The following is a 24,832-nucleotide window of genomic DNA, read 5'->3' as shown; positions in this document are numbered from 1 at the left end:
AACCTTAGGAAAAAACTATAAGATTCGAAGCTTCTGTAGGAGTTCTAATATGGAAAAAAAAAACATAACAGAAATGACTCGCAATAAATATGCAAAATTTACAACATGTAAATGTAGTTAATGAGAATCCCATACTAGGCACTGAAAAGTTACAAAAGTAATTTTCAAACGGTAATGTTCAAACCGATGTTAGAAATAAAGAAGAGGCATCTCACCAAAAAACTAAATGAAAAGATCGTTCAGCGAAAACAAAATGTGGGGACAGGGAACAACGACAGTACATCCATGCCCCTCCCCCTTCTTCATCATTTGTACGTTCGGAAATACATGTAGCATGTGCATGTCATTGTTAATTGTTTGTTTGAAGTACAAAGAAATTGAAAACACGATTACTTTTCGTTGTATGTAGCGTGCTGTGGACCGAAAACTATTTCACATTCATGCTTGACACAATGGCAATGTTTATCTAACACTTGTTCTAAACATATGCATTTCAGTATACATCCCTCGTAAAATTCCACTCGGTGTTTTGAATACTTGAAACCGGGGTATTGTCTTCCATATAATATAATATAATATAATATAATATAATGTTGTACCTTTTATCTTTTCCTTGCCCCAATGCTATTATTTTTAGTCTCATTTTTGAAACTAAATTCACGAAATCAAATTTGATTGTGTTGACGATGATTCTGAAGAATATCTTGGTCGTTTAGAAATAATAAAGTAAGCTTAAGTTACATCGTTGCATCCTCTAAATTTCTGCATGACCGACTTACATATATGATCGGGGAAGGTGTACGCAGTTACGAAATATCATCCTTTTGAGATATCTGTCCTTTGCTGTCAAAGCATAATCGTGTACAAATTCTTTCTCGTTCACAATGGACGCGGATCAGTTTTTTTTTTACTGTGTTGCACACATTTTTGCTTCGTCCGACAAAAATTTTACTGAGTCGGAACAGCAGCCAAAACACACATGGAAAACCCTCCTGATTCGTGTATAGCTTAATGACGTGGCTTCTAATTATAGATTGCACCATGCAATTTGATTTTCCTGGCCTCTAAGCGCCATGCGAAGGTAACAATGCAAAGGCACCCTAGCTAAAACGGTTTCATACACATATTTTAGATTTTGAATCACTTTAATTATTACAGACGCAGATTCAAATGGGAATTTTAACTGAAGAATGACCTGCATCTGTGTCTCACTTTCCCCCAGAATGAGTACAAAAATATCCCCCATTTTATACATATTTTATTCACTGTTCCACGAACTGTATTTCCGGGGGGGGGGGATGCAACTGCAGATATGAATGTTATCCCCGTGCTAGATCGGTTGCAAAATTACGACTACTTTAAACACGACTTGACTACAGCGATGCATAAATTCGCCTATAGGTGGCGATAAACCGGAAACATGATGACGAAAGCAAAATCCAACTGGCGGCAATAAGCGCTCAAGCTACGCTTAGCGCTTAAAAAGGGTTTATGCATTATTCTTTATTTTCGCATAACTAAGTAGTACATTTTCTGTAAGAAAATAACAAATATGGATTGGAAGCAATGTCCTGAAACTTTTCAACACGTTGAAATATAAATTTTATATGATGTTGTTAAAACAATGGTCACTATGATAATTTTGATCCCACACTAAACTAAAACCCTGTCCTTGGATCATGAAATTTACAATTTTGGTAAAGGACACCTGTCCTTATTAAATATCTATAATCAGAATTTAGTATCAATAGCATTACCACCGCTGCGGTGGTCCAGAGGTAAAGTGCTCGCTCTGTATGCGGGCGGTCGGGGTTCGAATCCCGGCCGCGACAGACCTAGTTCGTTAAACAGGTAGTGACAGTTCCATCACCAAACTCTCGGCATCAGGTGTGAATGTCACGGGTCCTCGGAGATGGCCTTTAAAACGGATGTCCCGTGTCACAGTAGGTGTGACACGTTAAAGAACCCTCACTGCTCAATGGCTGTAAGCGCCGAGCATAGGCCTTTTTGAAGACCTTCACCGGTCTTGGTGACGTCTCCATATGAATTAAAAATTATTGAGAAGAACGTTAAACAAGATACAATTAATCAATAGCATTTAAGGCTATGTTATTCAAATATTTGACAAATGAACACTTTATACCCTGTTTAGCTCCCACCCATCTTCCCAAGGCAAGGGTTTCTGATCCGCTCTGCTCCGGTCCCTGGATCATTAAATGCTCTACATGACTATGCATTTTTTTTCTCTTACAGATGTGATGTTATAGAGAAGAACATTTTTGGTAGAAAATGTGAAAACAGTTGTAATGGTTCAATTGTTATTACGCAACTAACTTACTGTTGTGTTCCAGTTAAAATATAATTTTTAGAATACAACTGAAATGAAAAAAATTAATAGTTTGATACATATATGTAACTCACTTATAATAGAAAGGAACAAACAAACTAGACAAAAAAGAAAATTACACATAACCACATACACTAACAAATGCCACATGTCAAAACACACCAATAATGCAGGATTATGAAACGCTTTACATCCATTTCATTACCTTACCAGAAATCATTTAAATACACACATAAACATGCATCTGTATGACTTGTACTACATAATCCAGTGCATAATTATCTGTAAATAACAATCAAACCATGAAAGTGGAATTATTTTTTGTAATCAATAATTAAGTTATTTTCAATTCAAAATCAGGTTGGAGAGAATCTGAATCCAAATAAGTCCGATAAATACATGTATAACTGAAAATAAAATTTAGGAAGTTATTTAGAAAAGATGTTCATCATACATGTGCAATATTACTTTGAAACTGAATACTGCGTCATCAACAAGAGTGGATCGAGATCGTTCATTTTTAACATGAAAGTTAGTGCAAGAGGATATACTAATTCAAATATGATGATGAATTAGACTAACATATAAGCATGGATTTACATTTAGCAATTGTAGTGATTGTTTGTTATACGTAAATCTACCCCCCCCCCCAAAAAAAACCCCAAGGGTTTGTACACAGGTACATTAAATGCTGTACTCATCAACTTGTGTGTATTACAATTCTTGTGCAAAAGCTCATATTCATATTGCAAAGGAGACTCATCCGTTTGTCTGAATGAGACATAATACACATTGCTATTGTTTTAATTTTATAAAACAGTTCTTTGTATGAAAATGCTAATAACCTTAGCAAAAAATCATAAGATTCGAAGCTTGTGTAGGAGTTCTAATATGAAAAAAAAACGTAACAGAAGTGACTCGCAATAAATATGCAAGATTTACAACATGTAAATGTAGCTAAATGAGAATCCCAAACTAGGCACTGAAAAGTTACAAAAGTAATTTTCAAACGGTAATGTTCAAACCGCTGTTAGAAATAATGAAGAGGCATCTCACCAAAAAACTAAATGCATCTTTTTTATATGAAAAGATCGTTCAGCGAAAACAAAATGTGGGGACAGGGAACAACGACAGTACATCCATGCCCCTCCCCCTTCTTCATCATTTGTACGTTCGGAAATACATGTAGCATATGCATGTCATTGTCAATTGTTTGTTTGAAGTACAAAGAAATTGAAAACACGATTACTTTTCGTTGTATGTAGCGTGCTGTGGACCGCAAACCATTTCATATTCATGCTTGACACAATGGCAATGTTTATCTAACACTTGTTCTAAACATATGCATTTCAGTATACATCCCTCGTAAAAGTCCACTCGGTGTTTTGAATACTTGAAACCGGGGTATTGTCTTCCATATAATATAATATGATATAATAAAATGTTGTACCTTTTATCTTTTCCTTGCCCCAAGACTACATGTATTATTTTTAGTCTCATTTTTGAAACTAAATCACAAAATCAAATTTGATTGTGTTGACGATGATTCTGAAGAATATCTTGGTCGTTTAGAAATAATAAAGTAAGCTTAAGATACACCGTTGCATCCTCTAAATTTCTGCATGACCGACTTACATAATATGATCGGGGAAGGTGTAAGCAGTTACGAAATATCATCCTTCTGAGACACCGATCTCTGTCCTTCGCTGTCAAAGCATAATCGTGCACAAATTCTTTCACGTTCACAATGGACGCGGATCAGTTAATCTTTTACTGTGTTGCACACATTTTTGCTGCGTCCGAAAATTTTTTTACTGAGTCGGAACAGCAGCCAAAACACAAGTGGAAAACCCACCTGACTCGTGTATAGATTAATGACGTGGCTTCTAATTATAGATTGCACCATGCAATTTGATTTTCCTGGCCTCTAAGCGCCATGCGAAGGTAACAATGCAAAGGCACCCTAGCTAAAACGGTTTCATATACATATTCTTATTCAATTTTAGATTTTGAATCACTTTAATTATTACAGACGCAGATTCAAATGGGAATTTTAACTGAAGAATGACCTGCGTCTGTGTCTCACTTTCCCCCAGAATGAGTACAAAAATATCACCCTTTTTATACATATTTTATTCACTGTTCCACGAACTGTATTTCCGGGGGGGGGGGGGATGCAACTGCAGATATGAATGTTATCCCCGTGCTAGATCGGTTGCAAAATTACGACTACTTTAAACACGACTTGTTGACTACAGCGATGCATAAATTCGCCTATAGGTGGCGATAAACCGGAAACATGATGACGAAAGCAAAATCCAACTGGCGGCAATAAGCGCTTAAGCTACGCTTAGCGCTTAAAAAGGATTGTTAAAATGTTATTAATGTATTCTTACTTTAAAATATATTTTCAAATCAAACTCGAAAGGCATGTTAGACTAGGTATATTAGCGAGCAGGACCCCTATGAGAAAAGAATGGACAAAACACAGTCTGACACAGGGTAATTAACATGTGTTAAACGCACATGTATTTACACATATTATAATTCCCTTTACTAGGATCATAAGTTTACAATGATTCTGTTTCGATTGGTTGGGTTTTTATCACTATCATTTCGAGTTCAACATCTATCCGCAAGATATATACGGGTACCTGTAAAGTGCAAAACGAAATCGAAACGAAACGAAATCTACCGAAAGGAAACGAAACAGATTGTATAACCGAACTCTTTTAATTATAATATTTAAAAAATGTATCTTATAGGCCCCTGTGAAAATTACTACATATAAATAAGATTAGCCTCCCCTTTAATGTAGGCTTTCGAATTGACTCGTTTCGGTGGGTTTCGTTTCGTTTCGGTAGATTTCCCTTCGTTTCTTTTCGCACTTTACAGGTACCCGATATATACCGGTGCATGTAAGAACTTTAACTTTACATTAATTGATTCCAAATGAGGCAAACTCTCTCTCTCTCTCTCTCTCTCTCTCTCTCTCTCTCTCTCTCTCTCTCTATATATATATATATATATATACACACACACACACTGGGCAAACTTTCGCCAGAGTTCGTTTGCTTACTATTCGTAGGTGACGTAATGAGGCCTCGACGGGGAGTTTGACACACAGGGTTCGTTAGCCTCGTTCAACCAGACACTCGGCTGTCTCCGTATATCTCCGACGATCTACTTACGGAAAAAGCAGAGCGTCTGGTTGAACGAGACTAAGGGTTCGTTCGCTTTTTTGAAGCACCACCTTATCATGAAAAAAAACCCAACACAGCATAACGAAAAAGCACCGCCTTATCATGAAAGAACCACAGCATATAATATAAAAAGCACTGTAGTATCATGAAAGAACCACAGCATATGATAAAACAAGCACTGTCTTATCATGAAAGAACCACAGCATATGATAAAAAAAGCACCACCTTATCATGGAAAAACCCCACACAGCATATAACGAAAAAGCACAATATCATCATGAAACACATCCACATAAGGCAGTTATGGCATTCCATACTAGAAATCGTGAGAAGGGGGACCAGATTAAACGTTTTCCCAACTCCGTTTTCCCGAGCTTGCCGGAAAGACCCGAGTAGCCTGGTTCCCGAGGCCTTCCGATGTGCAAGCCTCGGGAACCAGGCTACCACAATATCATCATCTTATCTATTATGATTAAATCAACTAGTACTGATTTGAGAAACTATTTCAGGGTATAGTGAGCCATCTTAAAGCTTCGATTGAAGTAATTTCTGGTTTGTACACATGCGATCGGTGACAACCAGGTAATAATTTTAAGGTATAACCTACAAATATTACAATATGATAAATATCCAGCTTGAAAAAGTTGAAGTTTCACGGTTTGTGTTGACTGACGTTAGATCTAAGAATAGATTTTTTATTAATCCATGCCAGACAGCATATTTGACATAACATCCGAGTACATAATATATAAAAGTCCAAAAAATGTACATATATAAATCAATCCACAGTCTGTAATGGGTAAGTTGGGTAACCTCATTGAAATCATCTAAAAACAAATTTAGTAAACAAGGTTAACATTGTAATCGTGGACTATCTACATCATTATCAGTACATGTCTGTGTCTGTGTATTACTTGTAGTAGGGGAGTCTACTCTGATACACGGTATTTGTATTATAGCATGAAAACTAAAAATTTTTAGTAAAAAAGTAATGAACTTATGAATGAATATTGGTGATGTTTTACATGTAAATATACACAAGTGTACATGTAATTATTAAGGAAATAAAATGACCAGCCAAGTGGAGAAGACTAAAGCTATAGTTGTTGGGGCTGGCCAAAGAGGGTTTGGTTATGCTCACTTCCAACAATGCAAACCAGAGGAGTTTCAGGTAAATAACTCTTTAAAGCTAATGTTGTATTGCCATTTGATTTGATTTGTTGATCAATAATTAACATACTTATACCTCCCTCCCTCTCTTCTCATCCTACTCAGAAATAAATATTTACAATATCGCATTTTCCTCTATGAACCAACCAATTTCAGCACGCGGCATAATCTGTTCATATTTGACTATGAACGGATTATGAACTAGTTTAAAGCACATGACTGAGAGAGCGTGATGATTTGAAAAAATACAACAATTGTTACAAAGATCTCGCAAAGTCACACCCCGGATGGAGATTGTGAACTTACATGGATTATCATCCCAATCTTGCGGTCTCCTACCTCCAAAGTACAGCTGGTGCACTGTGCAATGTTGATAAAAGGCAGGGTGAGACCAAGTGTGATGTCATGTGGATGTAAGTCACAATACGACTGTAACAGAGGCGGATCTTAGGAGTTCGTTTTATGCAACGAAATATTTCCTGACTTACACAAGCAATGTAGACAAATGGTGATTTTGTAAATGAATATTATAAATATAAGAAATGAACATCACTTTTGAGCTAGCGCAATTCACAGAATTTGCCTCAAATCCAAATTCGTTCATATTGACCATGAACAGCTCAAAAGTGATGGTTATTTCTGAATTAGATAAAATGAAAATAATTAGGTCAACCTAGAATATGATATAGTGAAAAGTAGAAAAATTATAGGAATTAATGCATAAATAAATGAATGATTTGAGCAATTTACAATATATTTATATAACCAAATCAGATTGAATGAATGCTTTGTCTATAAGTAGCATTACCTATATGCTTTTTCATATAGTGCTGTATACATGTATTATTGATGAAAATTATTGAGGCTTTAATTTTCAGTTTAACTTATTAACATATTGTATTACAAAATCTGAATGTAGGGAATACTAAGGTGTAAGTTGTTTGTGTAGATAAAACAATGGATCCGAGGCATCAGGGGATAATTCGTATGATCAGCGAAGCAGTTAATTTGCAAGTACCATATGTTTGAACATTCATGAAATTCATAAAATATTGAAATAGGGCAAAATTTGAGTTTGAACAGTTATCCAATATTGCATAATTTTTATCATATCAATTTTGTCTTGTTTATGAAACAAGGTAAAGATATAGTGAACAGTCATGTATCAATTTCATAATTTCTATAAAGAATACAGAATTGAGGGCAGGGCATCATGGTCCTCTGGACACACCGGGGGTGGGATCAGGTGCCTGGGACGTGTAAGCATCCCCTGTGTTCAGGTCATACTTGCACTCTCTATCTTGATCGGGTAGAAATGGATCCACCAAAAGAAGTATTTAAAAGACTAACAAGTGGTGTGAAAAATGTCAGAGATCATTCAACATAATGCCAGGTTGTATTTGCAAATAAGATTATAGTAAGGGGGGGGGTTGACCTTATTTAGAAAAACTTCAACCTTGGTGTAAGTTTTGAACAGTTATTGCTAGGGCATTCATTTTTTACATGTGTATCCCTTGAAGACCTTTCTTTTGTTACCAAAATGTTTTACCTTATGACCTTGACCTTTGAATTTGGCCGTACAGGGCATCAGTGTTTTACAAACACATCTTGTTTTGAAATTTCAGTGTATTTAACTCCTGCTAAAAGGTTTATCATTCAACCTTAAGGAAAATTGGATTTTGAAATCAGAGCTGGATATTTGTTTTCTGAAGGTAATTGCAGTGGCAGATCCCAAAGAGTACCAAAGGAGACAACTGCAGAGACTCTGTGATATTCCTGATGACATGGCGTTTGAAGGTAAATGTACTGATACACAACAAAATGATGGTCATATATCTAACTTTAAACCTCAGGTTAAGTTTTAGTATTAAATTTATGACATTTAAAAAGCTTTATGTGACAGCATGACAGACTTAGTTCAAAATGTCAATCACTTCATATTTACATTTCATTATGCATTATATACCTCATGTATAATTTTCAAAAATTAAATTTAAATTTTATATTTAAATTTTTACTTTCATTCTGCCCCCCCCCCCCTTTCCACTTTGTTTTTTTAAACAGAGTGAGCAATTTATTATTTTGCTCCAGTTGGTCTGTAGACCTGAGTGTTGTCCACTCAATACCTAAAGAATCTTTTGCTTGACAATTACCAAACTTGATACAGTTGCTTCTAGGGAGTATATGATCCCTATTGATTTTTAGGTCAGAAGGTCAAATACCAAGGGTCAAATTGGACTTAGTAAGAAATTGTATGCTCATTAATATATTGAGAACACTTTGATTGACAGACATCAAACTTGGTACACTGGTACATCGTAAAGGAGTAGATGACCCTTATTGATTTAAAAGGTCGAAAGTCAATAGTGCTTTTCATACATAAGAATTACTACCTTATTCAGACAGTTTTCCCTCACAAAAATTGTCAAACTTTCCAAACATTTGACATATCTAAAACATTTTTTGTACCTGTCAGATTTTCTATTCATTGAAATAAAGGTACTGCAATAAATTCACGAGGAAATATCTAGTGTCACAATCACAGGCACTCAACGTTTTAAATATCTATAATAATAAAAATTGTCTTCCTGTAAACATAACATTATGTTTACAGGAAGACAATTTTTTATTATTATAGATATTCAACACGTCAAGTGCCTGTGGTTACAATATTTGTAAAGATATAAGTCAATTATTGGAAATGCGAATATCGTTGTATTGGAGAGGAGGAAATTTGAATGAAACTCCCTTTGTCCATACATATGTACTTTCTCCCATCTGATGTCATCACAAAGTCCATCAATCCATTTAACACAAAGTAGCATACCTTAATTTAGCTATTTTGAGCAATGAAAAGTACCTCATCATTTTACATACTAGGTATATTTTGAATGATTAAATGATTAATGATAATTTATTTACAGAGGTTACAGATATATATATATGACAATAGAACTTTGTGGGTTTTTTTAGATTGGCGGGAAATTGCAGAGAGGGGGAAGTTTGCAGACTGTGTGGTGATTTGTACCCTGGATCAGCATCACAAGGTACAGTGTTTATCTAAGTCTGGATGCTGCATGTTTACCAGCAGTTTGTTGATGGCTGTCATTAATATAGTTGTTTGTGAAGAATCTGTAAAGTAATGAATACTAGATTACGAAATATAGTACCTGGTATCTCGAACATTGATATCTTGAATACCAAAGATGTGTTAAAGTGAGTTGTCTCAAGTAAGTCTCAACTACATTTTCTTTATGTATTTTAGCCTCAATATCTCCAAACCCTTGGATATAGCAAAGTTTATTCTCGAGCCTCATTGCATTTGAGATAATGAGGTTTGACTGTACATCTGTAAAGTAATAGAGTACTAATTATAGTATTTGTACTACTATGAAATGAGAGGAATGGTGAATTATTTTTCATTAAACTCGAGATCATTAATTCACATGAAATAAAAACTACATGCACTTTTCAGGATCCAGCAATTGCATTTGCCAGAAGAGGATACCATATTTTATTAGAGAAACCAATGGCAGTAAGTTTTTTATTCTAAAGTGTGCATTTGTATAAGGATTCAGAATTCGGGTCTTGTCTGACAATTTGTATGTGTTTCTCATAATTTATCAGTTAGGTATGTGCACGGTAATTTTGTGAAATTCAAAGACATTACTCTTTATCTGAATTCTAAACTTGAAATTACAGCAAACTGAAGAAAGCTTTAATTTCCGAAACAAATTGCAGAACCATAATTAGGGCTAAAATTTTTATGGAATGGACTATAGATTTTTCTGTAAAACACAGTTATAGCAAACATCCAGGGCCAGCAAAAAACAGTTCATGACATTATAACCAAACTGTTATATCGAATAAAATTCTCATTATTTTCCATTCACAGGGTAGTGAATACATGTATCACTTAATTCACAATAAGTGTGAATTCATTATAAACATGTTTGTAATAAGTGTATTCTACTGTACTATACATGTTGTACATGTATATATATACATGGTACATGTATGTATTACATTGATACTCCTCAGTTATAAATACAGATTCAGTGCAGGCGTTTGGCTGATAAGGGGTCACTCAGTAGAGCTGATTATAAATGACAAAGTACCCATAATACACGTATCAATGGAGCCTGTTAATTCATGTACTTCAGTTGGTGCTTTCACAATCAGATCGTGAATTAAAACATAGAGTTGTTTTGAAAAGAAAAAAATTAGTGAGGCAATTTCTTTGTTTGTTATATGACTCCCTGTACTGAAAATTTTTAAGTTTTATGAGATTAAATGTCTTTAATTACAGACTAATGAAGAAGACTGTAGGGAAATTGTGCGTGTGTGCAAAGAGAACAACGTCTTCTTGACTGTGTGTCATGTCCTTAGATACACACCCTGGGTTAAAAAAATCACGGAAATTATTGACAGTGGAGCCATTGGGAAAGTGGTCAATATTCAACACCTGGAGCCTGTAAGTTTCATTTTAAGTACAGGTAAACATAGTGTTATGTTAATGTCATTTAAGAAATTAGTGTCTAGTCTGTTTGTATCATGGAGATATATAAACAAATGTACCATGGTTATTGCAGAGATGAAGAAACATGGTGTCCATTATTCTGCAGTAAACTGATTATGTCATCAAAAGACTGTCAGAACTGTGATTTAAGAAATGAAACTTATAATTCTTTATTTGATGCATGTATCAAACGAAAAATTGGACGGAAAACTTCATCAATGCAAAGTTCTCCATTTAATTTTTCGTTTGATACATGCATCAAATAAAGAATTATAAGTTTTATTTCTTATCATTTAATTGTGTTTTTAAAATAGAAAAACAAATAGTTTCTCTCATCAAAAAGCTTGCATTAACGTTTTTGAAATGGCATGTAGGAATACCTGGATACTGTACGTAACAATGAAAACAACAACAAAACCGGCTGTGCGTTCAGGTCAGGTAGAGTTACTGTGCAGAATTAAATGGATTATACGTCAAATTAAAGGTGCAGTGGTTAAAAACTGAATTAGATATAAAGGAAGAGAACAAGTGGTGACTGGGTGTATTCTGCATTGCATTCGAGGAGACGTTGAACACTGGTTGTGTTGTCGAAACGGTGGAATGCGACTTGGCTCCATTTCAACATCAAGTAAAAAGCTCAACACCTCTTCATCTAAATTGCCCACATTGACTGAGCCCCATATTACACAGTTCAATTTCATTAATATCTCGCAGATCAAAAGTTGCTGCTTGCTCTGTCATGTTATCGAACTCGTAAAGCAGACGATACATACCGAGAACTCGTGTTTACAATCTGTCTATTTTCCTGCTACGTCATCCAAGTTGACTATTCTGCCATGTCATCACTAGGCCTATGTGTGTTGTTTCTTTAAATTAATTTGTATTTCATTCATATCTTTGGTTGTGTTTATTTTCGGTAGCATCAAACGAATACATTTCATGTACAATGCTTGTGTGGAAATTCCCGTTCTATAAATAGTGCTAAAATTAGAACAGGGAAAACTCATTCCAGAGAAAAGTAGTCCCACATGCTTAGTGCAGATAAACTCTGGACGAAATTGTTTTTGACTAAGAAATCAAACGAATTTTTCATCCAATCAGCATCATTGTTAAGTCATCACTTTAAAGATTATTAAATGATATATTAATCCAATGTTTGTGAATAATACCCAAGGAATGATGTCATCTTGCAAGGGGATACTCACTGACCGCTTAATGGCTGCACCCTTGTTTTCTAACACTCGTTTACGATATGCATGAGTTTCTGTGTGTCTGAGAGCCCTCTTCAATGCTGCATATATATAACACATTTTGTTAATGAAGATAAAAATGTAAAAAAAAAAATTGCAAAGGGCAGATTTGGTGTATTTTCAATCACACCTGTATTAAGTATTGCTTTGCATTTCAGGTTGGTTATTGGCATTTTGCCCATTCTTTTGTTAGAGGCAACTGGCACAAAGAGTCAGAGAGCTCTTTTTCTCTACTGGCAAAGTGTTGTCATGACCTTGACCTTATATGTCATTGGATGGGGCCCAGGAAATGCCATTCTGTTGCCTCATTTGGACATTTAAGTCACTTCTCTCAGAAAAATAAAGTAAGTTCATATGATGATAATGCATGTCATTTTACACATGTAGGTAGGGTACTGGCATTTTGCCCATTCATATGTGAGAGGAAATTGGCATAAAGAAAGTAAGAGCTCTTCATCCCTGCTGGGTAAATGTTGCCATGATGTTGATCTAGTGTGTCACTGGATGGGAGATAGGAAATGTCAAAGTGTGTCTTCTTTCGGACATCTGAGCCATTTTAACAAAGAAAGTAAAGTAAGTTGTTACACTGGCTAGTGACTAAGAAAACTGTGCTGTACCTAACAAAGTTGATTTTAGGATTAACATTGTATTCCACATTGTTTTTGAAAATATTTGTTAGTGAGCAAATTACCCAGGTTGACATGGAAGTTACATATATATGCATTGTAATAGCTTGATTAGATTTGCTGTTGATTTATGTTTTAAATAAAGATCTACCACATAGAATATTGATGCACATTAGGTTTTGACATCTATGAGGACTACTAGACTTTCTGGTACAATGTGCAAATGTAGATTTTTTTTTTCAATTTTAGCCAAAGAATGCAGCCAGTCGCTGCCTAGACTGTCCACGGGAAGTGGAGTCCCAGTGTCCTTATTCAGCTGTAAAAATTTACATAGAAAATGGTGTTAAATCGGTAAGGCATTGCATTACAGTTTTTTAGGGGCATATTAATATTAGTAATGTACCGAATTGTGTCGGTTCTGCAGAACTTATGTTTTCCCATATTGTGCAATATTCACTGATTAGAAGTAACCTTTATCTTATCTTTCTTATCCTATGTGTAACATTTGAAAGAAATGTATCTGCATGTGTATTATAAGTGTAGTTTTAAGATTTAGTAACCAGAGCTGATACACGGGTTTTTGTGTGATCATGAATATAAGATTTCATAGCCCTAGTAGTCAACGATACTTTTCACTAATACTCAGGTGACCGATAGGGTCTGTTGGCCTCTTGTTTCATGAAAATAGACCACAATATGATTAAATAATACAAAATGTAAATCACTTTTAGTTTAACAAAGGCTGGCCTGTCTCTGTGTTGACTTCAGGGCCGCCTGATATAGAAAATGTCACGGAAGCATTGAGGACAGGGCCATATGGACGCTGTGTCTACGACTTGGACAATGATGTTATGTCACAACAGGTTTGTGGATATGTTACGGCAGCTAGCACCCAGTCATTTATTACACCTTTGATGAATGTACATGTTAATAAGCACCACTACTGAAACAACAAGGATTCTTTTATGGATTGCTGCCACAAAAACTACAGTACAATTTGACCATTATAAATAAAATTACAAACCCTGGGTTTAAATATTTCTCTGAATGAATGGAATTATAATTGAGTTTAATATTAAAAGTTGTTGCACATATTTCAGTTGTAGTGAAACCGGTACCTGTATGCTAGTATTCTGGAGATTTCTATTACACTGTGCTTAACATATGATTCTAGCAGCACCTTTCATTGCATGTACATTACTTTCCAAACTTTGTCAAGTTAAAAAAAATTCATCCACAAATCAGAATATTTTACAAGGATGTTCATAATTGTACTTAATAAAAAGTAAATAGAAGAAATTAAAGGCACATGGTCTATCTTTTATCTCAAAAATGACATCACAATATTTTGCAGGAAGAATTCCAAAAAACAAATTTGTAGTATTATGAGTTATCTATAGCTACAGTGCTTTGAAATTGATTGAAGTCATTTTGACGTTTTAGCACTTTATAAAAATTTTGTCGGGAGGACAATATATTAAACTGGTACCCCACTGACTGATGGCTGCACACAAACATAAGAGATGCGAAGTCAACAGGATACCAGTTTAGGCAAATGAGAACAGGGAATTATTTTGTAATTACTATCATATCCAATGTGTTTGTAAACATTCTGAAGAACTTTTTGTTATTTTTTAGTTATGATCTTAAATTTCGCCACCTTTTTGGAACATGCAAAATTTCGCCAATATCTTATACCCTATGCCTTTAAGCCATTGTAATTGATACTTTTCCTAGCATATTGTACAACCCCAGATTAATTGACTTGATATTTATAACTATATAGACCCTTGCATTGAAACTCCCCAATATTTTCTCTGTATATACATAAATTTAACAATTACACACACACACACACACACACAACAGCATATCTAGAATGCTTAAATGCAATTATTTACACAATTATTGTTGCACTTGGTTTCTTACTACAGTGTACACATGTATTGAAATACTTCAATTTTCTTAAAACATGTACATGTATTAATATATATACTAAAACAGGACTAACAACTTATTTCGATACATGCATTTTTAGGTGGTTAACATGCAGTTTTCTGATGGAGCTACCGCATCGCTGTCAATGATTGCATTTACAGGGTCAGTTTGTACAAGGGAGGTTAATGTGTTTGGAACAAAGGTAAGTATTGTCTCCCTTGTTGCAGTACATGCACATATCTAGCTATAGCTGTTACAGTATACTGATAGATCTGATTTACTCTTCAGGGGGAGATAAGATATAAAGATGGACAACCATGTGTTTTACAAGTTGATTTTGTGACTGGACAGAGATGTAAGTGAAGAATATATTGGGTAAAATTCTGTAAATAGATTTTGTAATGTATTCTGACAGATCCATGTAGTATACTTACAGTATTATTTTTGCAGTTAAACAAACTTTTGCTAAAGAATAAAGATGTGAAATTAACAGTAGTAAAAATAATCAAACCTGCATTTTTATGTAGAAAATGGAAATGAATACTAGAAAGAGAGAATTTTTTTGTTTTTGTTTTAGAAACCATGAAATATCCAGGAGCAAAATATTAAAGCCCCCCCCCCCTTCAAATCTGTTCATCTTATTCATACACTTGAAATCAGGATTTCTGCATATTCAGTATCTCAGGAATTTGTTACATTTAATTTTCAATATTTGTAAGAATTAAATGGATTCCATTTTTATGCCAACAGACCACCATAAATTAGAGTCTGAACATAAAGGACCCCTCAGCGGACACGGCGGTGCAGATTATTGCTTAATGGAACACTTCCAGCAAGCTCTTTATGTAAGTGTTATAGTGCGAAAAAATTTTTTTTGGATCAGTTGACAATTGATACTAGAGTCAACAACCAATGTACTGTACAAGACACAACATATTAATGTAAAAAAAAAATTGTACTGTGCGGGAACCAGAGTACTAGGAGGAGACCCACGTGTCTGAGTAGGCCACCACCATAGCCCCTCACAAACAACCTGATGATGGTGATCGAACTTGGAGTACTACCTATACACCCTGTCACACCCATATATGGGCTCATTTAAAAATCTTTTTCTCAAGAAGCACTGGGCCAGAAAAGTTGAAATTCACTTGAAAGCTTCCCGACATAGCATAGATGAAGTTCGTTTGGGTCCTGTTTGTCTTCAAGTGATACTTTAACCTTGCTCATAACTTTTGAATAGTAAGTGATAGGGCTCTCATATATTTTATTTGTACATTCTTTATGACAAAAGCTGTCTTTTAGTACCAAAGATTTTAACCTTGAGTTTGACCTACCTATAAGAAAACATAACAAGGTTGGAAATTAACTTTTTCAAGAACTAGTCTGTATGGATTAGTGACTGTCAATATTCACTAGTCCACAAAGCATTTCACTAGTCCGTCCACTATCATAAAAAATGATAACACAATGTCATTTTTCTTTAGATTTAATCAAACCAAACATTTCGCAGTGGCAAACAATTCAGTTTCTAATACCTACAGCAGAAAAAGTTAAACACACTTTAATTTGTTTTCTTCGGAAACATACAATAATCAATGAGTGACTCATGCAACCCCTTTTTATAAACCTCCACATTTGGAAGGTCAGCAAGTTATTGTCATGTAAATGCATATAATAACCATGCAGGTATTCACACCATAAGTTCAAACGTGTAAGAGACTTTGACAAATTTGCTAAAATCTTGATATCTGAATTTTCACTACTCTGTATGGACTAGTACCATAGAAAATTTATTAGTCTGGCATGTTTTTACTAGTCTCAGGGCTTGAAACTAACTTTTTATGTCAGTCCCATTGGACTGACTAAACTAAATGTCAGTCAGTCCACCAGACTTTTAACCAGTCACAGACTGACGGACATATGTTAATTTCGAGCCCTGAGTCTTGGACTTGCGGACCTGAGATAATTCTGAACCCTGGAGTTTGACGCAAATTTTAAAACTTCACCTTGCTCATAACTTCATATATGCATTTGTTGCGACAAGACATACATTTTTGTACTAGTTTTTAACTTTGTGATAGTAACCTTGGAGTTTCACCTACTTTTTACAAAACCTGACCTAGGCAATAACTCCTGAACTATTGGTAGGACTTTCATATTTTGTATACAGATTCTTTGTGGCAAGATGATGCCATAATGTTAGACCTCATGACCTTGGAGTTTGTCTTAAATTTTAAAACTTTACCTGAAACTTTAACCTTGCTCAAAATTTTTGAATGGTGAGTGAGATATCTTTCATATTTCATGTATGCATTCCTTGTAAAAATATCTTTTATTTGGTACCAAAGTTTTTGACCTTGGAGTTTGATCTAGGCAATATACCCATGGGTAGGGTTTTCACATTTTGTATATAGACTCTTCATGTCAAGACCTTACATTTCATACCTTGATGTTTATACCTTATGAATTGTATCATAGTAAATCATGACCCTTTGGGGCTAGGTTTAGGCCACAATATGGAGTCAAAATTCTTCATGAGAATAAAATCCTGTGAGGATCCGGGTTAGAATAGGTCCTTGCATGTCGGAAGAGGTGACTGAATGGGGCCATCCTTCGGATGGGAAAATAAAAGCCAAGGTCCCGTGTCACAGCAGGTGTGGCTCGATTATGATCCTTCCCTGCTCAATGGCTGTAAGAACCGAGCATACATGTACATTTTGCAGCCCTTCAATGGCAATGGTGACTTCTCCATATATGAGTGAAAAATTCTTGAGAGGGATGTTAAACAATATACAATCAATCATGAGAATAAAGATTGAAAAAAATCTTTTTTATATTACAACAGCTGAACAATAGTAGAGCCAAGGTCACTCAGGTCAGCAATGTGGCCCATGGGGCTCTTGTTTATCAAATTGACATGGTATAGAATGTGTGAAAGAAAGAACCACAATGTTGTATACTTTCTATAAATGTATAAAGGGTTATGTTATGTCTATTTTCTGCTATGATTTAAAGTGGCTATATAAACGTTATTGTGTGATAATGCACAATCAATTAAACTATCATATACATTGTAGCTTCCCATATCCATGAAATGCAACAAATATGAGAAATATCGGCAAACATTATGTAAAAATGAGGGGGGGGGGGGGTCGAGAGTATGTAGCAAATCCAAAAAGATGTATGTTACATATGTACCAACAATTACATTAGATCATGAATTATTAGAATACAGAATAGGAAAAGTGTTGGCCTATACCAAGAGACAAATAAGCACGTATGGTGTGAGGATGATTTAATGTTTTAATATCAAGTTTTAGTAAATTTAACATCTAAAAACAACTACCTCTCTGACATTTCTTCAATTTGAAAATGGTTACCATAGATTGGTTACAGAATTTATCATATTAGTATTATATATCACATTAATGAGAAATATTGGCAAATATTTTGTAAAAATAATGCTGACTCTGATATAAATTGATATTTGTTTCTTTGGTTGCAGAATTTGTGATTCTAGCATCATATACCACATTAATTTTCACTGATTATTTTTATGTTGTACAGGAAAAAGACTTTTCTAAAATCCAAACTGGTGCGGAAGAGACCCTGGCCAGTCATCTAGTCACATTTGCCGCAGAGAAAGCACGCAAAGAAAATCGAGTGGTCACCATCAATGAAGACATGTCTTTTTCATAAATATTTGATCAACAGCCTCACTGTGATATAAACAGAAATACATGGCGCATATATATCCTGTGCTGCCCTAGTGTGTATATAGAAAATACTGCTGAAGATTTCAGCAGGTACACTGTAGATATTCCTGGGTTCCTTGGGTTTATTAGTTGGACATTCCTTTGAAAATATTTCATTCATATTGAGACATTCCCAACTGTAGGTGAAGTACCACAAAATTTAGACTTGGGCTTAGCTTCTCATGGCTGCAGCTGTGAGGGTTCTTTTATGTGCCAATGGTTCTCTTGGGGGTGAGATTGTTGGAGAACATGAATGTCTGATGGAGGGTCAACTAGTCATTCATTTACTGACTTCTATTATAGGATACTATAAATCTTTATTTTCTTATATTCTGTAATATTAAAATATGAAACATGTTTTGGTCTTTAATTTACAGAATGTTTTTAGAGAGAGAGAGAGTAAATAAATCCAGTGGCTGTTTCAATTGAATAAAAGGTTCCTTACATTCCAGATTGTGTCAGATTTTGTTTTTTCACCATTTTACATGTATGTAGTACTTTAACCAGAGAAAAAGTGTTTTGAATAATTTGTTTGAATCCAGAAATCGTAATGAAAAATTATTTTTGTAATAGGCAATGAAGATTTGTATTTTCTTCAACATATGTTTCCAAAGTATCTAAGAAGGATTTAACAAATACACATTCCTAGAAGTTTTTTCTTATAGATTGCATTCTGTAGTCTCTGTAAAGTAAAAGTAACTGAGAAAGAATTTTCTTTTTACTTTGTTGATGACTTGTATATGAATTGATATTATACATGTAGATATGATAAAGTAAACCACACAAACAAAGCGCTGGGGACGAGCAATTTCCGTTTGTTATAATCGTAGTTCATTATATCCAATAAGTTCATGATGTGTATTAAAACTACAGGGAATGATTGATTGTATATTGTTTAATGTCTCTCTTGAGAATATTTTACTCATACGGAGATGTCGCCATTGCCGGTGAAGGTCTGCATTTAGGCCTACGCCTGGCGCTTACGGCCTTCGAGCAGGGATGGATCTTTATCATGCCACACCTGCTGAGACACGGGACCTCGGTTTTTGTGGTTTCATCCAAAGGATCGCCCCATTTAGTTGCCTCTTACAAGCAAGGGGTACTGAGGACCTACTTTAACCTGGATCCCCACGGGAATATAGGGAATGAAAATCACTTCCCAAATGAAAATCGCTTTGGTACTAGCATTAATTTATTATAAACATGTTCGCTGTAACTATAAATGTTTTACTGTATATACATCATACCATGTATTATATATCAGCTCAAGGTCACTCTATATCAGATCAAGGTCACTCTATATCGGATCAAGACTATTTTCACAGTAAGACTGGCAGATGCCTGTCATTTTATTTTGTCTTGTGCACAGGTAAAAATGCAAAAATATGATATTTTACATTATATATATGTGTAAACTTTACAAAAAGAATTTCAAATTCATATAAAAATAAATATTTTCTTATGAACCTAGACTTCCACCAGGGTGTCTGAAGTCCCTATTTATTCCTATATTTTCCTATAAACTTGAAGGTTCCTATATTTTCCCTTTTAGTCATTAAAATCCCTACAAAGCCCTATATATCTTATGTAACACCCCAAATTGTCGCCCGTTCGAAAATCGTCGCCGGCGACGATTTGGGCATAACCTCACACCCCGAATTGTCGTCCCCCTTGCTGCTAATATTTGGAAACATCAAACTGGCCCTGTTTGTTAACTCTTTCTCTCCTCCTCTTTCTTCTGTGGGGGATCAGGGTTAGAATAGGTCCTCAGTAACCCTTGCTTGTCGTAAGAGGCGAGTAAATGGGGTGCTCCTTCGGATGAGACCGTAAAAACCGAGGTCCCGTATCAGAGCAGGTGTGGCACGATAAAGTTCCTCCGTGCTCAATGGCAATAAGGCCGAGCAAATGTCTAAATTTTGCAGCCCTTCACCGGCAGTGGAGACGTCTCCATATGAGTGAAATATTCTCGAGAGGGACGTTAAACAATTTTCTATCAATCTTCGTCTGTGGTCCAGCTATGACCACAAAAGGTTCTCTGGACCTTACAAGCATGACATTTTTTAAATCTTCTACTTCGTCTTCTACTTGTTCTGTTGTATGATTTTAAAAAGATTTATTTGTTATTGTTGTTTTGGTTGGTAGTGGTGTTGTTATTATCGAAAGAATTGTATTTGTTGTGTTGGTGGTGTCGTTGTTTTCTATATGATTTTTTTCCGTCCAGTCCCCTAGAGAGAGAGAGAGAGATGTCCGACAATAAATCGTTTTACCTTTTGTTGTAGGGTCATTCTGCTGAACATGGGGTTGTTAGGTCTTGTGCACCGCAGGTTTGTTAGTCACCTTAGATTATGTTAGATCATGCCTGTTAGCCGCCGTTTGGACACTCTCCCGCAGTTTGGACACTCGTAAAAACCAATACCCACCCTTCCTCTTTATTTCTCAATATTTTTGTTTGTTTAACTAGTTGCTCTCTCTCTCTCTCTCTCTCTCTCTCTCTCTCTCTCTCTCTCTCTCTCTCTCTCTCTCTCTCAAAGTAAATTCACAAGGAAATAAACAAATAAATGAAACCTCTGTGCTTAGTCCCATATAACCTACATACATTTGAGCTCATTAATCGGTTCACAAACACCAGAGTGACAGTCGCCAAACGTTTGCTATGATTATAGCTTGCGGTGCTTTGAGCTCGCAATCAAGAAATTTCATGTTACGGGAAGCACATGCCAGGAACACATGTAACCCATATATCGGTTCACAAACTGCAGAGTTATTAAAAATTGTGAACAACTTGCGGCGCTTTAAGCTCTCATTCAAGAATTCTCATTTTTGGGAAGGCATGTCAGAGGGTCACTTGTAATCTACATACAAAACTGCAGCACAATAGGTCGACAAACGCTAGATATATGGGTACGGATAGACAAACAGACCTTAGTGAAACCTATGTAACCCCCCCCCCCCCCCCCCCATAAGAGGGGGTACAATAAAATAACTTCTGTACTGTAATATGTCCTTGTAATGAAGTTAATTTTCATTTTAGTTAGTTTTTGTGTTGTTGTCTGTAAATAGTTGTTTATGCTTGGAAGGTGTTTCCGTTGTGTGAGTGTTGGTCGATAAGGCTATTGTAACGTGCGAGACCCGAGCGATCTCCTTGGGATCGTACTTGGTTTGCCCAAGTCTTATAAGGATAATAACGAATGCAAAATATACAGATAATGGCCACTTGTCTAGTGTAAAACAAATTCTTATATACAGATATGCTTGTGTCACTTGCCTAGTGCTATAATTAACAAAGAGAACTCACTTATGCCTATTTTAATCAAGGTGCTGCCTCTTGGCTACCCACACCACTTGGCAGCTTGCCACTTGGCTTACTCACACCACTTGGCAGCTTGTCACTTGGTAGCTTGCCACTTGGTCACCCGCACTTGCCACTTGGTCACCCGCACTTGCCACTTGGTAGCTTGCCACTTGGTCACCCGCACTTGCCACTTGGCTTATGCAAACAATGTATGGCCACACGACCCGTAGTCAACTTGGCTCTCTGTGATCACTTGGTCACTTGCCACTTGGTCACCCGCACTTGCCACTTGGCTTATGCAAACACTAGTATAGCTACACGACCCGTAGTCAACTTGGCTCTCTGTGATCACTTGCCACTTGGTCACCCGCACTTGCCACTTGGCTTATGCAAACACTAGTATAGCCACACGACCCGTAGTCAACTTGGCTCTCTGTGATCACTTGGTCACTCGCACTTGTCAAACTGTAGTATACCTACGATAACTACTTACACTAGTTCTGACTCTCACGACTATTGTCTCTAGTTTGTAATTAAGCCCGACAACAATTCGTCGTCATGCAAGTTGAACACATCAATTCACACTAGCACCCCGGCCTTTTTCCAATATAAATAATCTTTACGTCAATAAGCATAATTTTCTATAGGCAAGAATCCGATTTTTGAGCTTACTTTGCTCATCTGAACCAAACATTCATTTTCATCTTATTTATATACATACAACATTCATTCTTGTAATTTCTTTTAATCAATTAACACGTTAATTAAATTATATACAATGATTTCTTGATTTACAAAATACTGCAAAGGGGAATAACTCTCAACCGCTTCATTTCTCCCCCCTTAAGCTCATGCGTCCCGCATGACAATATTCACAAGATAACATTGCACTATTTGGCACAAAACAAAGATTAAATTACACAGAAATAAATGAAAAATTTAGAGACTGCTGAACTGTCTGCTCAAATGTTAGCCTATCTGTTCTATTACACATGTCACAAGTCTGCTTTCTACAACATTTTCTCCTTCTTCACGGTGATGACTTTTCTCCCATTCTCTCTGACAATGGTGGTTGTAGTTATTGACTTTGTATACCGGACCGGCTCTGTTTGAGTACAGGAATCTACCATGTCTCTCTCTGTCTGGAAGTCTGCAGACCTAGCTGACTGGACAGGAGGATCTCTCTGCTCAGACTCAATCATAATAGAACAAGGTCGAGCTACCTTGGGTGGTGCTGGGCTGTATACTGGCATTGGAGAAGTTCTCTTCCTAACAGCAGGATCACATGTTGATCGCCTTTCTGTCTCCGGACCTCTCCTTCCAAGCTGCACAGTCTCTATAGCCTCCCCAATACTAACATCTGGGTCTTCAGCCAACCACGCGTCCTCATCCTCTGATGCAGATCCATCATTGTCTCCTTCTGTCCCTTTAGACGAAATGTTCTCACTACTTTGAGTATCTTCTACAGTATGGTCGTCACATGTATCCTCCGTCACTTTGCTACACGAGGGATGGTCATTTTTCTCACTCTGTCTTGTTGAATGCTTTCGTTTGACATGCCTTAGATAATTAATCTTCTTGTCTGTGGAATAGTCACACTGTTTGCAGAAGAATTTGTTCTCATAACACTGAGCCATATGGTCTCTCCATATGGTGTGATTCGATGACTGGAAAGGGCAAAACGCACACTTCCGTACTGTATCCCCACGACTGGTTATCTTGGTGTTAGGCATGTTCCTGAAATGACAAAAATTAAGTGATTGTTTGTTTAAACAATACTCCTAAACATACTTGACAATGAACAATACCACGTAAAGAAATCAAACTGGCTGCTATTTACAACTGGTTACCCTGCCTAGGTAACCCAACAAGCTAATAAACATAGTCTTGGAGCCAACCCGGAGCTTTTTTTGTTCTACCAGAACGAAGAGTATCAAGGTTGTTGTCAACCTCACTTGGTAGATGTTCTATCTCCGGCTCCTCACTTACAACGGTACTAGGATTAGCAATTTCCAGAGGACTCTCTTTCTCGTTCCGCAAAATTTGTTCGCGCTTCAACCTGAGTCTGTCTACGTGTACAACTTGGGCTTTTCCACGTGTCCCACAGTTCACTTTGAACGTAATATCACTGATTTTGTCCATAATCTCATATGGACCTCTCCAGTAGCTTGTGAACTTTGGAGACAGACCAACTTTCCTCAAAGGGAAATAGACATAAACCTGATCTCCTTTGCTAAATTTTTGCCACGAGAGCTTCTGATCATGGTATTTCTTTTGGCGTACCATTGCTGTCTTGATATTCTCTCTGACATATTTATGTGCTTCTTCCATTCTTTCTTTGAGTTGCCAAGCCCATTTATTTTTGGGTATATACTTCACTGCGTTTGGCATCTCATACATTATGTCAAGAGGCGTAGATACCTCTCTTCCGAGCATCATGTAATTTGGTGTGAAACCAGTGGTTTCATGTACTGAAGCTCGGTATGCCATCATTACATAAGGCAGGTAACTATCCCAGTCAGAGTGGTGCTCATTAACATATGCACTTAACATTGTGGCAAGTGTCTTATTAAAGCGCTCGACCATTCCGTCACTTTGCGGGTGATACGGAGTGGTTCGGGTCTTCTTTATTTGTAGCACACGACACATCTCGGAGAAAAGTTCACTTTCATATTGGCGTCCTTGATCTGAGTGAATACTGGACGGCACGCCAAATCTTGACACTGCTTCTT

At 36.1% G+C, this 24,832-nt stretch overlaps 2 protein-coding genes across 9 annotated transcripts; one reads left to right on the top strand and one right to left on the bottom strand.

The window, feature by feature from the left end:
- The first annotated feature begins 5,947 nt into the window (after positions 1 to 5,947).
- On the top strand, positions 5,948 to 19,259 carry LOC125649387 (putative oxidoreductase YteT). 8 transcript variants are annotated; one of them, XM_048876907.2, is made up of 13 exons: positions 5,948 to 6,146; positions 6,612 to 6,721; positions 8,433 to 8,517; positions 9,694 to 9,767; positions 10,196 to 10,255; positions 11,030 to 11,194; positions 12,648 to 12,833; positions 13,365 to 13,466; positions 13,847 to 13,978; positions 15,154 to 15,255; positions 15,342 to 15,408; positions 15,804 to 15,898; positions 18,621 to 19,259. In XM_048876907.2, the coding sequence occupies exons 2-13, from the start codon at positions 6,620 to 6,622 to the stop codon at positions 18,750 to 18,752; spliced, it is 1,302 nt and encodes a 433-aa protein (XP_048732864.2). In that variant the 5' UTR covers positions 5,948 to 6,146; positions 6,612 to 6,619; the 3' UTR covers positions 18,753 to 19,259. The 8 variants fall into 8 exon arrangements, with proteins under 8 accessions (XP_048732864.2, XP_048732862.2, XP_048732863.2 ...); XM_048876905.2 differs by lacking the exons at positions 5,948 to 6,146; positions 12,648 to 12,833 and adding exons at positions 6,181 to 6,349; positions 12,877 to 13,062; XM_048876906.2 differs by lacking the exon at positions 5,948 to 6,146 and adding an exon at positions 6,184 to 6,349.
- A 3,851-nt stretch (positions 19,260 to 23,110) lies between these two features.
- LOC130055010 (RE1-silencing transcription factor-like) lies at positions 23,111 to 23,833 on the bottom strand. The gene has a single exon (XM_056166159.1). The coding sequence runs from the start codon at positions 23,831 to 23,833 to the stop codon at positions 23,111 to 23,113; it is 723 nt and encodes a 240-aa protein (XP_056022134.1).
- Positions 23,834 to 24,832: the final 999 nt, after the last annotated feature.

Source organism: Ostrea edulis, chromosome 5 (assembly GCF_947568905.1).
Source record: "Ostrea edulis chromosome 5, xbOstEdul1.1, whole genome shotgun sequence".
NCBI lineage: Eukaryota > Metazoa > Mollusca > Bivalvia > Ostreida > Ostreidae > Ostrea > Ostrea edulis.
The sequence above is the reverse complement of the archived record's forward strand: the minus strand, read 5'-3'. Positions and strand labels throughout refer to the sequence as shown.